Source organism: Lepisma saccharinum, chromosome 21 (assembly GCF_977018435.1).
Source record: "Lepisma saccharinum chromosome 21, izLepSacc3.1, whole genome shotgun sequence".
Lineage (NCBI taxonomy): Eukaryota > Metazoa > Arthropoda > Insecta > Zygentoma > Lepismatidae > Lepisma > Lepisma saccharinum.
The window spans coordinates 33,785,889-33,803,525 of NC_139249.1; the positions used below are offsets into that span (position 1 = coordinate 33,785,889).

The following is a 17,637-nucleotide window of genomic DNA, read 5'->3' on the forward strand; positions in this document are numbered from 1 at the left end:
TTCAAAGAGTGTATGTAAGCATGTACTTATGTGTGCCTGTTACAAACTACATACATACATACAAACACATCCACATGCATACATACATTAAATAGCCGAAAGTCACCAGACACCCAGTACTGTTCATTGAAAGACACCAGCCAGCTAACCAATAAGATGTAGGAACTCCATTTACTCATCGGAGTAGGCTTTCCATTAAGTTCTGGTATATTGCTGATAGATATTTTCCCCCATTCGTCCTGTAGCCTCGTGAATAGTTTGTGGGAGGTTTTCGGTCAAGTGTGTCTGGCACGTAACCGACGCTCCAGTTCATCCCAAAGATGGGGTTCCAGTAGGGGCTTTGAGCGGGCCACAAACCACGATGCAATGGACCCTGCTTTATGGGCAGGGGCATTATCGTGCTGATAGAGAAAAGGGCCTATTCGGAACTGATACCATGCTATTGTCTAAACTGTCCTCATAAACACGTTTCCTTGACCAAAACTATTTCTGTTGAAAGATAATTTTCAGTACATGAAATGATCCTTACAGACAAGAGGTGAAGTTTGAGTGTGGATAACGCAAAAGGATTCATGGTGGTCAATAGGACCATGAAAAAATTCAAGTATAATTCCTGGTCTTCAAGGCAAACTTTCCAAAAATTCAAGGATACAAGCAGACGTTTTCTCTATTCCAACCTTACGTATTACCAACTCTCACACTCCCTTCCACACACAAAAATATTGACAATAATAAAGGGTTTGTATGATTCCAATGTACCAAAAAATTTACCTAATCATCTTCAAGATATATTATTTTGTAATAATCTTCCGTCTGTCAGATAGATTGTTCTGCAAAAGACACTAACAAAGTAAAGGAATTGAGAAAATTTTGTTTTATTTTCCATGTAGCTTTCTTTTTCTTCATAAAAAAATAAAATAAAATAAAAGCTAAACTGAGAGAAACTTTCCTCAGGGCATGTATAAATTTAGTGGGATTTGGATTAATAAAAGTTTCAATTTTTCACGTCTACGGAGACAAAATGGGACTAGAGAAAACATCCGGTTGTATCTTTTTTCATGTCTTGCCAAAATTCATGAATAATTTCCAGAGCAAATAATTCATGTATAATTCCCAGAATTTAAGGAATTCCAAGTGAGTAGCTACCCTGATATTGTGCAGCAAATTATACATACGTAATTCATTTTTCATACCAAATTAATATTTGGTTATTACGGTTCTTGTGAAATTTTGTTTTTAACGATTGTATTTAATCAGTATTTTTCAGGAATTTTGTACCAAATGAAGTCTCTTTGCAACCTATTTCAGGATTTTTTGAGCCTAATTTAAGGTTTCTTGAGCCTATTTTAGGAACCTAAAAGCACACTTTTTTGAAACCTAAAAATCCGAGGTCTAGTTATTACCATGAAAATTTTCCATCTCCACATTTATTCTGATTGTTTTATGAAATGAAAGCTTCAACAATAGAAACAAAATGCCAAATAAGCTGCTGATCTCTGCAACAGTACAAGTAAATATCTCTTTCCTGAAAGCACATAGGAGAGTCATGTACATTGGATTGCATAAATATTGTTCAGCAAATTGCCCATGGCTATTTTCCTTTTACATCTTACATGATTTTAAGGAATAGTTTTTTTACTTATCCTGTTAGAGAGCTCATTAGAAGCTCTCTAACAGGATAGTGATTTGTTTCAATCCTTCAAACTCTCAATGTGCAAGACAATGAGAAACAAAAAAAAACACATGGTGATGGGCAATTTGCTTGGCAAATTATTTTCTATTCCACTCTTAAACCACTACAGATGTGAATAATAAAATGACAAAATTATATTTCAAAATAGATTTAGTTTGTCACAATGGCTTTTTTTTCTTTTTATGCTTCTTTGCAGGCGTTTCATGTGAATCATTACAGGAGCTTTCACTTAAATCTAACTTCATTTTCTTCTTTCTCTTCCTGATCACACTAACTTCACTAAAGTCACAAATTTCATTCACCTCATTATCATTACTACCATCTACATGAATTCTGTTATCTTCTTCAAAATCAATACAACTTTTATTGGATTGTTCAATACCTAATTCATCTAGTTCTTTACAGCGTCTCTTTTTCTTTTTGATTCGTGGGGTATTTTCATGGTCCATGTCCACCGTTACTGCTGAAAGTTGTGGCGGAGTTTTATTTTTCTTCTTTTTCGTTGGGTAGTCTTCATTATTGTTACTGCTATCAGCAATGGTTTTATTCTCCCTTACCACATCAAAAAACTCCATTTCCTGCTGAGCTACACGTGCTAGTTTCCCAGACAAACGATGACCATGTCTTGCAGCTCTTCAAAAGAAAAGAAAATACAATTAGATATAAATATAAATAGATATAAATGCCACGCGACAATTTCGCGGAGTCTAATTATCCTTCTAATTATGCAATATCCAAACTTTCTTTTCATTTCGCACCAAAATTGCATGAAAAACTATATTTTGTGATTACATAATATCTATTTTAATATTCTGATGCAATTCTTGAATATTCCAAAGCAAATTTCTTGGTAAATTGATGCATATAATTGGATAAGAATATTTACACACCAATATTGATCAATATTTTGTACAAATTTAAATGATTGAAATTTTCAAGTATCGGTATCGGTGGGAATCGGTAAGAGTATCAGCATCGGAATCGGTATCGGCACAAAGTGATATTGGCTCAGCCCTACAAAATACATGGTGAATGGACATAGTTCCTTTGGAAAGCTAAATTCCATTTCCAACACTACAGCTGTTCCCAAACCGATCTCATCTCGGAGTCTCATTGGTGATGGTTTTGCACCTTGGTAAGGTTTAAAGGATATCAGTTAACCACTTCTTGTATGTGCTGACCATATCTTGTAACCAAACCTTATAGGTTTTCCGTGTATGTGTTGCTTTGAATAGTGTCGCCCACTGTCTCGTCAATTGACACATGACTTGAGAAACACGTGGGAACGTTTTTCATAAAAATGGAATTCAGTAAATCAAAATAGTTTCTAACTTTACAAAATTTTGTCAGTTTGTGGTAAATCTAAAGTGTCAGAACTGTTGGATCTCAAAAATTCTATTCAGCCACATACTCTGCGATACTAATTTATTGTGTGTCGTTGACATATAATGCCCAGTGTCACCTACACTAAATGTTTATGACTAAAATAAAAGCACACAATACTATTAAAAAACAAAAACAATTACATCACATACTATTAATATTCTTGCAATTAACTTTGCGAATTCAATAATAATTTACGTTTTGCATGTTATTGGCATTTGAACCGGAAGCAGTGAGAGATCTCTCGACTCTACAATTAGCCATCTTGAAGAATTAGTTACAGAGCTCGACATAAGAGTGACCTTCACGGTACAGCATTAAGGAAAAAAATATTATAAAATGAAAACTTTTCCGTTGTAATTTGTATTTTTCATAATATTTCAAAATCATTGCACCTGTAGGTGACACCGTGAATTGACAAGTTAAGCTGGTAGAAATAAAATGCACTCGCGCTTTAAAGACATGTTTATTTATGATTATGATTAACTTAACTATGACCTAATCCTACATTACATTATACAATGACATATCTCTAAGTAGAGAATTGAGGTCTGAGGAGTATTTAAGCTAGCATTAACCTTGTCATCATCCTCAGTCTCGCTAAGAGAGCTCTCAACCTTGTGGCTATTTTCGTCCATTCTGGGGAAGAAGTGGCCTTGCAGGCATTTGCGTAGTTCTGCAGTCACTAGATCTTTATTTAGAGGCTAGATGATATCTTTGAAGTTCATATTCCAGAATACTCATGGCTAAGGCTCTGACCTTGCATACACTAAGCCACGACAATTCCCTGTCCTTTACCTCAACAGTAACCTTGCCCTTGACAGTTTGTTTGAGTTGTTGTTTTAAACTCCACTTTATATGCAGATTGGCTAATCGAGACTGGACCTACAGCTTAAAGTGGGATCTGAACCACTGCTTCCACCGGGTATCAAACCTGGGACCTCTTCATTACAAGCCAACAATGTTACCACTACTTAGCCTTGACAGTCATGGGTAGAGTCACATATTTATGGTGAATAAAAGATTCAGATATGGGTATAAAAACTGGATACATTTCGGGATGAAAAGTTGTATATAAAATTGCATTTCAGTGTTAAAAATGGTAAATATAACCCTAAATTTGATTTTAAAAACTATACTTATTAAACAAAATATAGATTTCCCTTCTAATAGTACATTAATGTAGTTATCAGAGTATTAAGTTTTTTCATGTGTAAAGGAGTCCATGTTTGCTTCACAAATAATTACAGCTGAAATAATCAATTTTCCATGAATTGCACATTTCCACAGGAAGTGTTGTGTCAGTAAATGAACTCTCAATTTCATGTTTAAGAATTGATTTCACATTTTGCTTCATTTCGTGACAAAATATGGTACAAAAAAGCAGTTCACACCTTCCAGAAACATGAAAAATGAATAATTAAAGTGTATTATTTCATATTTCGTGTTTTTTGTCAAATACAAAATATGTATGCCTCTAGCCATGGGGGAGGTAAAAACTTTGGCTGAAACACTTCTTCCCATGATCGGACAATTGTGTGTGTGTGACGTGTGCTTCTGCTTCCTGTGTCTTTCCATGCTTCCTTTCTGAGCCAATGCCTGTTATGTAACTTGCAAAAAACTGCTCGTCACATGATGCAGAAAGGCAGACAGTGCAGGACGTCAAAGGGTTAATGCTCACAAAAAAAATAAAAAAAAAAATCACAGCTCAAAATGAAAATAACAAAGAATGTTAACTAACTTGTGAGCAGTGCAGCCTCCACAAAATGCAAATAGTTCCTCGTCGGACAACTGCCTTGGTACTTGAACTTCTTGAGGTGCATCAGATTCATCACTTCTTTCTGGCATAACTGTTCCATCATTCTGTAATGTCCCCTGCTGTAAAAAGGAAAAGTTGATAAATGTATAATTATAAAACCGGTCGTCCACAGGATTTTTTTCTAGGGAGGGGTAAACAAGGTATTTTTTCTGGGGGGGGGGGCAAACAAGGCACACTTTCCCCCCAAAAAGTGTTGTCCCTTCAAAAAACATCACTTCAATATAAAATGATCATGTTCATGCAAAACTTAACATATATTATTGTGGCTGAAATGAAATTGTATGTGTTAAATATATAATTTTTGGTTGACTTTCAATTTCCAGAGGTGGGGTGGGAGGGTGGGGGACAACGTCCATGGCTGCAAGGTACACAATCAGACTTTGATATCACAGGCATGCATGAATTTGGATGACACAGATGACTGTTGTCTCTGAATAATTTCAACATGCTGATTCTAAAAATGAAATCAATTTTTACCTATCACGTCTAGTTTTTTCAGAAATTAGCAATATATTAACTGCCTTAATTTCACAATAAATTGGATAGTTCCATTATTTCCTCAATATATGGCTCTGTTTAGATGATGGTAAAATATTGGTTTCCTAGAATACAAATTCTCCAATGTTGAACTACAAATGCACATAGAATAGTAATCATTTAATCCACCTTCTATCTTCACAAGACACATTAACACGAAAATTGTAAACTTTAATTACGTAAGTTCAAAATGTCCAAAACTCAATGTTATAATGTAGTGGGTTGATTGAACTTAATGATGTGGAGAAAAATCCTGATCTAGGGGGAATTCCTCCTGAAGCAATGGGAAGAAATTTATGTCATATCCGTCATCAGCATTCAAAATACTTCCAAAATCACCTATTAGTTTGTAAACAACTGAAATTTCCTTTGTTTAAATTTATTTTATTGTGTTCTGTAATAGGCGTAATGGAATTGTGAATGTGAGAATTTTGATTGTGAAATTGTGAAAAATCCTGACGTGATGCGGAAAAATGGATGTCATGTGCGTGATCTGCACTCAAACTACTTTCAGAATCACTTACTGATTTGGAAAAAACCTAAATTTCCCTTGCATAAATTTATTTTGATGAGTTTATTTATTTATTTATTTATTTATTTGAGAAATCCTGAATACAGAGAGGATCCATTTTATATCAGGATATCAACAGCGAGAAAAATAGAAATTAACAAATGAGAAGCACGCACACATATGTAACAAGAATAATACAATAAAAATAATAAAAAAATAAACAATAATAATAAAACAATAACAAGGGTATAACAAATATTAATTTCTCTTCAGCTGCTTGATGCACGCATTTCTGAAAGCCTGCTTAGATAGATGGAAGCCTGGAGGATCAATTAGTGTATTGTACCTTGTTTGTAGCCTATAGAGAAATGACCTTTGTTCTAGGGATAGCCTTGAGGCTTTTGTGTAAAAGAAGTTGTTGCATTTGCTGTTGGTACGTGGGATCCGGATGCGAAGATGTGGCAAGAGTTCGTTAGTGAAAAGTTGTCCATTCATGATTTTGAAAAGAAATGTTAGATCTGAAACTTGACGGCGAAGGGACGGATCGTGAATTTGAAGAGTGGATAGAATTTCATGTTTGGAAAAGTTTTCAAGGGCTGGACATCTATGTTTGACAATTCTGATAAAGAAATTTACCACTTTGTTTGTTCTCTTTATATTGCTATCACAGGCCATAGACCAAATACAGGAACCATATTCAAGAATAGGTACTACGCACGATGTAAAGTAGGTTTTGAGGGCAGAAACATGTGTGATATCTGTAAATCTGTAAATTAGCCCAAGGGTTTTCATGGCTCTCGAAGTTATGTAATCTATGTGGTGGCTGAAAGTGAGTTTGCTGTCGAAAATGACTCCAAGATCTTTGTGCTGTTGTACGAACGGGATGATTTTGTTGCATAATCTATAGGATGGTGCTGTAAAATTGGATTTGAGGGTAAACCTCATAAAAACAGATTTCTCGGGATTTATTTTTAGATTCCAGTCTTGGCACCAGCGTTCAATGTGTGTGAGAATGTCTTGCATGGAACAAGTGTCTTCAACTGAAGCGATGTTTCTAAATAACTTACAGTCATCAGCATACAATAAAATCGAGCATTCTGGAGAAATATATTCATGAATATCGTCCATGAAAAGAGTGAAACACAGGGGCCCTAGAGAACTTCCTTGAGGCACAACGGAAACTACAGGGAGCCATGACGAAGAGCAACCAGATATGATAACCTTTTGCTTTCTATTGTGCAAGTAAGATGAGAGTAATTTAAGAAGAGGACCGTGAATGTTGAATCTGTTTGAAAGTTTATGGATGAGTTGTGTATGAGGGACAGAGTCAAAGGCTTTAGAAAAATCTAAGTAAACGACATCCATGTCTTGCTTGGCACTCAGGCAGTTAACCGCGTTGGTGAGCAAACAAGCAAGGTTTGTGTCACATGAAGCATGAGGAAGAAAACCGTGTTGAGTGGGAGAGAGGAACGGAGTAGCATGCGCAAGGATACGATTGATGTAATGTAATGGCGAATATGAGATTTTTGATTGTGAAATTGTGAAAAATCCTGACGTGATGGGAAAAAATGGATCTCATTTCCATGACCAGCATTCAAAATACTTCCAGAATCACCTATTGATTTGAAATCATCCAATTTTTTTTTTAAATGCAGGATGGTGTATTTATGTGCCATGTGGTGACTGCCACAAAGCACTTAAAAATCAAAACTGACAAATTAGTCACCAAACGTGATTAAATAGCAAAATGTTGATTGGTAAAACTAGTGCACACAGAAAATACATTCCTAAAAGTTTTAGAGCCATGCCACAAGGAATAACATTGGTAAAAATCTTAATTTATTTCAAATATTTCCTTATTTTCAAATTTAAATATATGTTGCAGAGTGGAATCTTCGAAAACTTGCAGCTGCAACTCACATCTACAATATGTATGGGCAGAAAATACAAATCAATTATTGTTGGTGTGAATTGTTCTGGATTCAATCCAGAAAAAGGGCTTCCTTGTAGTTGTTCACTCACAGATTTCATCAAATATTAATTTACAAAGAGTCATCAGAAAACTAGCAAAGTAAAAAACTCATTTACTACAGTAAAGCAAATAAAATTATTGTGTAATGGAAATACAAAAAAAATTATGCTCCTGGATTCAAAAAATTCAAGGTAACATGTAGTAACATTTTCCATTATATTTACAAGAACCAAAATCACATAGTCGCAAAAATGGCTACCTGATAGATTTAGATAGGCATGAAACAAATAATTCTAATTACACTTTGTGACCACTAATTTTGAACACTTGTCATGATGCTCACAAAGCTTCCCAACCTAAGAATAATTCTGGGAGATATCATTACAAACTCTTTAGATAAAATGTTCTGGAAGACTAATGTCCTGGATAGCAGCTGTTATCTGTTTGTGGTCTTGCTAGTGTGAATACAAAATTGAATCAACTTGATCAAAAAGAACCTAGTACCCACAATTGGTAAGTACACAAAACAAATACAGATAGTTATGTAGTTAGTTTCTATATTTCGCATCAAACTCACTCTTCCTATGTAACCAAATAAAATAACTTTCCCCATGCATTATTCAATGCCAGTAATACTTTTATTGTGACTGTCCATGACAACAACACAAACATTAAAATGCACTTAATCCCACTATACCATACTACAAACCACATCTATATAACGAAGAAATAAAAAGATGTCTCGATACTGATGCAACAATGTCTTTGTGTTTGTTTTCTGCGGCACTTGTGTAGATGTTTTGGTGCAACAATGTGTATGTACACTTTCTATTTCTCGCTCCTCCCATTTACATAAACAATGACTCATTTTTCGCTAGTGTTCAAAATAATATCGTGAAGTTTAATTGTTTGGTTTGCAATAACAACTTTTACTCACTTGGCAAATGCATAACAAAAGGAAATTAAAATATAATAAAAAAATATATTAATACTAAATCTAGTTATACAAGGAGATAACAAAATTTGTCCAGGAGACCGGAAGAGTAAGTCCAATTCAGGGACTCCCAGCTATTCCGGGAGGCATGGCAAGCCTAGTGCTGACACTTCTGAGAATATGTCTACTTAAGCTTGGCTAGTGATTACATGGTCTGACTTCTGTATGCTAGCTATGCTGTCTAGGATGAGTAAAGCATTTTAAAGTTTCCAAGAGTGTGAATTAATGCTTGAAGTTTGTTGAATGTGTAACTGTGTCTTTGCAATAAAGCTTAACGTCCACTGAGATGCAGGGAAACAAGGCAAAACGCAGCAACAGAACTTCTGTTGTGTTTCTACTGAAATCAAATGGTGTAACGCCCACTACAGCGAAACAAGCCAAATTTCCATGTCAGATGTTTGCATGTTTCTAGGGTGGAAAATTTCAATTGGCTGCGCCTCCAAATGCCCTCTTGCATAATTCCGCGATGCTTCACTTAGCTCCGGGCAAGCATCATACTCAGCCCTGCTGTAGCCAAACATGGAAAATGCTCCACGGTTCTGCATGTGGCGGACTACCCTCAAAATAGCACATGGAATTTTCCATTCGGAGATTCGGGGTGGTTTCTTTTCAGCATCTCAGTGGGCGATAATTGTGTTGAAAGGAATGTTGTAGAAGTCATAATTATCATAAATTTTAGCTGCTTTCATGTTTAAAAAAATTATGTACATGTAAATACGTAAAAGAAACTGCGGGAAAACTATGACAATCACACAAAATGTGCCTAACCTTTACATAAGTGTTGTACAAACAAAAAACAGAAAAAAATACTAACACAATGTGACCAAACCTGGTCACGTAAGCATATTCATGGGGTATTAATATTTCACATGGCGGAAAAAATAAGACACAGAACAAAAATATGTAAAGCAAACTAATTTTAATTGTATCTATGTGAAAAATAAAAACCTTCTGGTATGCTGTATAAAGGAAATGGAGAATTGTAGGACACAGTCAACGAATGGCTGCTCTATATAAAAGACATATAGGACCATTCCACGAAAAATGGCCCTACTCTATGTAAATAACAAAATGAATCAATCAGGAAATTATTGTTTTAAATTGCATTAAGGTTTAAAGGTTTGTAAATGCATATAATTTGCATATATTATTAGCATCTCTAACCCATATGCTTCACGGACAAATGAAGTCAAACTCTGATACATTTTTCAAGCATCACGCACTTAACACATTTTCCTCAATACCTTTCACGCATTCAAACTGTGCCATCACACTCAAGGTTTCTTTTCATGTGTTAGCAGACACCAAGAATTATTTCATAATTCTATGACATCAGTTGTAATATTGTAATCCAATTGCATGTATAGAACCTTACATTTTATGTGTAAATGTCACACACGTAATGCTGGAATGCCCCTATATGGAAATATTGTGGACAGAGAAGAAGACCTTGAAATAGGAATGCAGGTGCAACTTCCGATCGGGCAATGTGATTGCTGAGTAATTAAAAGTGAGAGACCTTGGCCGGGAGGAAGTCTTGGCTGATCGGGGAGTTTCATTGAGGGAGTGTTGGGAGAAGGTGGTGCTGGTGAGTGAGTGAGTGTGAGTGAGAGTGTGTGAGAGAGAGAGAGAGAGAGAGTGTGAGAGAGAGAGAGAGAGTGAGAGAGTGAGAGAGAGAGAGAGAGAGAGTGAGAGTGAGAGAGAGAGAGAGAGAGAGAGAGAGAGAGAGAGAGAGAGTAGCATTATGAAGTGAGGAGGTGCCAGAACAGGAGAGAGAAGGCATTTAGGTAAGTGAGAGGGGTCTACTTTTTGTCCACGTTTGGGTCCGCATGGTCTGGGTGTCATAATAAATATTAGGCAGAAAATCAAAGCGAGTGTCTCTACTGCTATATCCCCATACTGCCAATAAGGCAGCTCAACAATATATAGGCCACACAAATCATTCTGAATAAAGATGCATTAAATGTACAGTATATTATGCTTCCACAGCATATGCACATATGAAGATAATTTCCAAAAAACTTATTACATGCTCATAACTGTTTACTTAGGTTATTGTAGAAGACAAAGTTACTGCATTCCTTTGTAATAGTCTCTGGATGAGTGTAGCATATGTTGCCAATTTATGGCAATTTTCTTGTAATGTCAGCAATTTTCTGTATATCAATGAAGGACTGCTTTATGTCATGAATGGTCTTCAAGTGACATCCTTAAAGTGGATCTTTTACCTACTGAAACAACTTATAGTTGCAAGACTACACTTCCCAATTCCACCACTCAAGTAGCTGGCCTAATGAATTTTCAAGATGGCACCTTGAGTTGTGTTACAGCACAGTCGGATGTCTCACTAAAAGTGTTGGCCATTTGTAATGAATAGCTGAAAGAAGGTGATTCTCCAATACTCAATGTTCATGGTAATTTCCTACAGCACTGTGTTACGAAGAAGAATACTGTAACCTCGTAGCCATAGGCAACAAGAAGCATCACTTCAATGTTGATGACGGAACTTTATCGGTCTTGACAAATCAGTATGGTGAAACACTGAACCACTGTTGGATATGGAAGTGCCTCATAACTAGGGTGACCACACGTCTTGATTTTTGCAGGACAGTTCTTCTTTTCAGGGTCACATCCTGTGGTCCGTGATGCTACTCCAAAAAACAAAACATGTCCTATTTTTCAATATCGTCCTGCAAAACATCCAGACAAATTGTTTACATCTGTGATACTGTTAGTGCCTTTTAATATTTTATTTCTTCAATAATATGCACGGTTGAAATGCAATAAGGCAAATATTGTGGTATTTTGCGAAGAACTACCATTATGGGGGAGCAGAAAGCTTAACGGCAAGTGATTAAAATAAATTAATAGCATTGTTAGTTTGCATAGAAATACTTGTAGATCTAAAAATTAGCAGCAGATATTGCATGCAGTCTTTTATGATATGATATGCAAGGCAACGAGTGATGAGTATATGCAGGGGTGCTTTGAAAACTAAAAATAGCCCAATTCTGGGGATTTGCATGTTTGATGCATTGATGAGATGATTACTACAGCTGCGGCAAGACAAATATATTCTCAGTATTGATTAATATTTTAATATTATTTCACAATGTATTAATGTTTCATTGTAAGAAAGTAAGGAAACACACACATAAAAACAGTAAGAATGAGATAGATAGGAAGGTTAATCTGTAAAATTAAAAAGATAAGCAAAAGGAGGAACGGAAAAGAGAGAAATGAAAAAGGAATTATTAGGGAAGACCTCCATGGCAGAGTGGTTGAACGCTAGAACTCCTGGGATCCTGGAATCAAATCCCAGCCCAGGCATGAACATTCTTTGTGAGTATCCATTCATGAATCTAATCATATCACCACTCACTCACATTCATTGTTGCAATTAGACAGTGACAGAAAAGCGACGTTAAATAACAAAAATTAAATCAAGATGAAAAAGATTAAAGAGAACTGTGTAATATTTCAGGAGACAGTAAGCAGCATGACTTTTTCTTTGCCAAAGAGGGGAGAAGGGGTGCACTTGACCCCGTGCTCTTTTAGTTATAGCTGCAATAGTTGCAATGTCCCCTGTACGCATCCATGGATGTGCTTTTCGTTTCAGAAAATCTGGTCACCCTACTTATAACCACAAGCTAGCACAAGATCTCTGTGACACTTAACAACATTTCTTCGTCATGCAACTTGAATTTTGATAATGCAATTTGTTTTTTCGTGAGAACATTGTCTTAGAGTGGACTACTCAATGAAGCTAGTCATCACAGATTGCTGCCACATGTCAAACTATGACATGTCACATGTAGAAGTGGGAATAAAACCATTATTTGAATCCACAGTTTATTGTTGCTACCAGTGACAAACTGTGGACATATTGTTCAGAAATCACTTTTTTTTTTAAAAAAAAAATGATCCCCATTCACATGATACACAACAGATGGATGCATGACCACAAGATCAGAAATCAGAAGTTGGGCCTATTATATGATTAAGAAGAATATGTTGTATTACCAATCTATACAAACCTTTATAAATGATCCATAGACTAAGGATTTTTTCTTGTTACTATCCTGTGCTTTAACCTTCTTCACTTCAACTCCATCCTGATACAAAAGAAAAAGAACATTGTCATCTTTACTGAATATTCTACATGAGACACAATAATGAGAGTTGATAATATTAAATAACACTTCGAGCACCATAAAATTAACTAAGGCAATGGTTAATTTACAAAAGAAAGTACATGTTGACACTATGGCTGAACCATACTGATGCCAAACATTTCCATAGTAGCTTCATATATATACTGTATCAGAAACTAAAAAATGTATATTATGTTATTTGTTTTAATCAAACTGTTCAAATATTTTGCAGGGCCTTTACTATAAAGAGCCTTTCTATGAAAAAAAATAAATCTATATGTATGTTGCCAAAAACCATACAAGCAATTTTAAGTGTGTTTATTTAAAAAAATATATTAAATAAAAATCATAATTTTTATTAACCCTGGAATTAAATGTTGTCTTACCTCTGTAGGCATTATGTTGATACTACTAGAAGCTTTATTGAATGCATGTTCCCACCAATGAATGGAAAACTCATCTCCAATCTTCCGACCAATGCCTGATTTGCTACGCTTCTGTTTGGGTTTCAGTGCTGTTGTCATTCCATTTTCTTCTTTGCCTAGTCCTTTTCCTGAAAAACATCAAGTAACAAGCTTTTAAGAATTCACAGGCTACATGAACAACCAACCCATATTATTGTACAACCAACAGCAAAAGAAATAGGTGAATTGTTCATCACCATTTTCATTCAGTCTGTTTTCCACAATGTGATGATCAAAAATTAAATCAAATAAAAATATCAATAAACAGAGGATAACATCTGCTTCACATCAACAGAATTTCGCACTATAAAACAACACAGAAAGTAGAATAAATAAAGAATGCAATTAGTGACAGTTAACCATGGTAGCTCAGTCGTTAGGGCATCTGACTACCATGCAAGAGACCCGGATTCGATCCCCGGCGGGGGAGCAAGAGAATCATGTGAGTATGTTTCTTTTTAACATTTTGATTACTATTTTTGCAACTTTTCCACATCAAATCACAAATAGCTACACACATATACTTAAGGAGCTAGACGGGACAGTAGTATATTTGTCTTAATTAAAAATTTTGGAAGTCTTGACTGCAGATACACTGCTAAGAAATCAGGAAACAATCAAAGGATGTTAGGTTGATTGACTGAGTTGGTGTTTTAAGTCCACTTAATAGGCTAATCGGTACTGGAAAAGGATGTTTGGGTTACAAGACTAATCGGTAAATTTCTCGTATCGGACAAACAAATTTCTTCAAATTTACAGGAGAAATTACTTACCGAATGCAGTTTCTTTATACTTGTGGAAGTTCGGGGAATTGTTTTCTCGCATCGTTCATTGAATTTTGCCAGTAAATCATCTATTTTTCGATATAAATGTGTGACCGATGCACGAAAGCTCTTGCATCCATTTACTTCCAGGTAGATGTAGCCTGTGTGTGATGACGTAATCCCAGTCAATCCCGGTCAGTGTTTCCAAACACGTGTTTTTGTAACTGAAGAATGTACGTTTCCGCAAATGGTTTGTGGAGCTATGTTTCAATGGTTCGTGGGGCTATGTGTCAATGGTTCGTGGGGCTATGTGTCAATGGTTTGTGGGGCTATGCGAGAATGGTTTGTGGGGCTATGATAGAATGGTGTGTGGGGCTACGCATATTTTTTTTCGGAACCAATTTTTAACTATTGTAACCTAAACGTGACCCTACCTAACCTAACCTTACCGGAAATGGTTTGTGGGGCTACGTAGGTATTTCTGAGTGCAGTGGGGTGGAAACACTGCATGCCGAGTACGGTAGTGAAACTGTGACCGCCATTTTGCATGTTACCGAAGGCAAAAATAAACGAAGAAAACTTACTCGATATGTCGCAAATAGAGCTTATTTCTGTGAAATAAGCGAAATGCCACCTTCAGCAATGTTTCTCAATGCAGAATACGTAAAGAAAGAAGTAAAGTAAAGTGTTCCCCTGTGCATAGCATCACGCCATGAAGGCGTATAGGGGGTGTGGGGGATAGGTAAGTACGAATATTCAAATTAAATGAACTAACAAATTTCAGCCGTTTGTCCGATACGAGAAATTTACCAACTAATCATTTAAAGATCAAATGGATGATTATCCCAAAGTGTACGAGTATATAAAGAATTATAGAAAGTTTGGAAATGGTTGTAAAATAATGTTTGAATTTGTAGAATCTGAATCAGTTGGTTTGAAGTAACAAAACAAAGAGCAATTATATCATAATTTCATATTAAAAGCATATATTGTGAAAGTTGTCCTGCCAGTAAATTTTTCAACTACTGGAATTGTGCTTTCTGCTTTAGAAAACTGTTATATAAAAAAAATACTGTGGGATCAACTAAGGCAACCTAACCAAGCCTCCTCATATACTAATATTTTTTTTATGCGGTATAATATTTCTTTGTAAAAAATGTTATTTATACATGAAGGAGAAGAAAATGCACCTACACTGCAATGCAACCAAACCTGGCTAACCCATACATATAAGAATCTTTGTAGGGAATGAAATTTTCACCCAAAGAATGCAGGTCTGAAAATATTGGACCTTCGTTCTGCAAAAATTGAACAGATAATGGTCCAGTCGATAAGTGAGCCCTCACCGTGAAACATTACATGGAAATGGAGTGACTAGCTTCACCAGGAGATGAAGATAGTTTCTTCAGCTATTTTCACCAGGTTTTAAACTGTACATGCGCATGATCTATGACCTGCCCCAGCCTGTTACATTCTTTAGTTGTTGACATGTATCAAGCTTATGTTGGTGTGCATTTATTTTAATGCAGGCGACAAGTCCTCTATTTCTGCACACCAGGGAGTTTGAAAAATGTTACAAGGTGTTCTGATATGGACCACTGCTGCTAATACATCACATCATGTAGGTATAAAGGGGTATTATATTCCTAAAAGCTTCGTTGTTAGGTTAGGTAGGTCACATTTATGGGGGTTAGCATTAAAATTAATTTTGTCAATACTTCCAACAACTGATCATGTGATTTCTGTTCTTTAGCACTTTCTGATATTCTCACCATCTTGTGAAAATGGCCCAATATGCTATCTCACCACCTGGTCATGGACAGGCAGACAGACATAAAAATCATTCTGCAACAAAGATGCAATAAGTATTCATAATGCCTCTTCAGTGTGTGCATTTAGCAATAGTGTCTATTCATATGATGTACAACAAGCATGTATAATGAAGGGGTTAGCATACAACAATCAGAAGATAGACCCATTAAATTAACAGGTATAGTGGAACCACAAGCAAAAAAGGCTACACAGAACCGCGACTCCTGTACACCGTACTCCTGCATGGAGGGGAGGGGCAGAGTGGAACATGCTTCCTTATGGCCTGAGTTGAACGGAAGAAGGAGGAGGTGCAAAGATACTTTTTGTCGAAGGTTCTTTTGTTCATGGTCACTCTATAATGGTTCCGATTTTTCACAAGTTTTATAGGAATATTAGGAAGTGCTTTAGAATACTGGAAAGGATTGTGGGAGTAAGTTCCAAGCTTGGAGAAACTAAGTAGCACAGTTAAGTGCTAAACTAAGTATTAGTTCCTTGAGTAATTATGATTTGAAATGTAGGTTACACAAGCAGGTGTTCTTGATTTCTGGTTGAGTTGGACTCTAGCTTTTTCCAGGGCTAGAAACCTGACCCACATAACCTAGCAGCAAAAGGATTTAGGAATATTTTATTGTGCTAAGAGTTCTGAACTTCTTGCTTAACCTAACAACAAATGTATTTTGTGATGAAATACCCCTTTCCTTCGCATTTCATGCAAGTGAAGTAGATGGCAGCTGCAGTCTACATCCCAGATGACAGTAAACGAATGACTGGAAAAAAATTAATTATTTTGGACTATGCAGAAGGGAAAAATCAGATCTCTATAAGAAAAAAGATAATAAGTAATCAGTAAGACTCTGTGTTAACAGGCATAATTAGAAACCAAACCATGCACAAAATAACTGTGCATCATGATAAATTCGAAATTAAACAATCACAACTTGAGCCAATTAATAAGTTGGACAGCACATCTAGCCACAGTCGATTTTCACGAAATTCTGTACTCTTTACTATAAAGAAAAGGGCTCAGCTATCATTTAAGCCTCTCCACCCAAAGATTTACATCTTCCACGCCTTAAAACATTTTTCCTCTAAGAAAGCAAATATTGCCCAGCCACTTGCTACTCTGCTAAAAACAAGCCATACCTTCTTTCCAACCGTATTTAACCATCTGCCGTCTAGCAAATTCCATCGTATAATATAAAATGCTTTTGAAATAATCCAACACTTTCGTATATTTACATTCCGTTCTCACATGCAAGCACACATAAATATGCTGTAAGTGCCGTCTGCTTCTTCAGGCCAGGCCTATTGGTCTTTCAATTTGTCCCAGCCCGCACAACAAATAGAAACGTTAAGAATGCATTATTTTCGGTATATTTTGTGTGAGTTGAAATACGATAATGCTTAGGTAGTTCACTAAGGTCTAGTTTCTGTCTGCAAACAATTAATTTCTTGTCATTTGTGGAATATACGCAAATTATAACCTTAACATCTGTAACAAGGAAGTTGCAAACTGCGCTACGCACGATTGGGA

The 17,637-nt window shown here is 35.9% G+C and overlaps 1 protein-coding gene across 1 annotated transcript; it reads right to left on the reverse strand.

Annotated features, from left to right (window-relative positions):
* Positions 1-1,851: 1,851 nt before the first annotated feature.
* On the reverse strand, positions 1,852-17,629 carry LOC146004291 (G patch domain-containing protein 4-like). The gene is made up of 5 exons (XM_083143011.1): positions 17,247-17,629; positions 13,450-13,616; positions 12,947-13,024; positions 4,818-4,954; positions 1,852-2,326 (listed from the first exon to the last, which is right to left on the reverse strand). Exons 1-5 carry the CDS (start codon positions 17,290-17,292, stop codon positions 1,852-1,854), a joined length of 903 nt encoding a protein of 300 aa, XP_082999137.1. The 5' UTR covers positions 17,293-17,629.
* Between the last annotated feature and the right edge of the window lie 8 nt (positions 17,630-17,637).

Excerpts from the sequence above, each read along its gene's own strand:
- LOC146004291 (XM_083143011.1), bottom strand. The coding sequence starts at position 17,292 with ATGGAATTTGCTAGACGGCAGATGGTTAAATACGGTTGGAAAGAAG. Across the intron at positions 4,955-12,946 it reads TCTATGGATCATTTATAAAG|CAGGGGACATTACAGAATGA; the intron begins GTTTGTATAGAT and ends TCCTTTTTACAG. Across the intron at positions 2,327-4,817 it reads GGAGGCTGCACTGCTCACAA|AGCTGCAAGACATGGTCATC; the intron begins GTTAGTTAACAT and ends TTTCTTTTGAAG.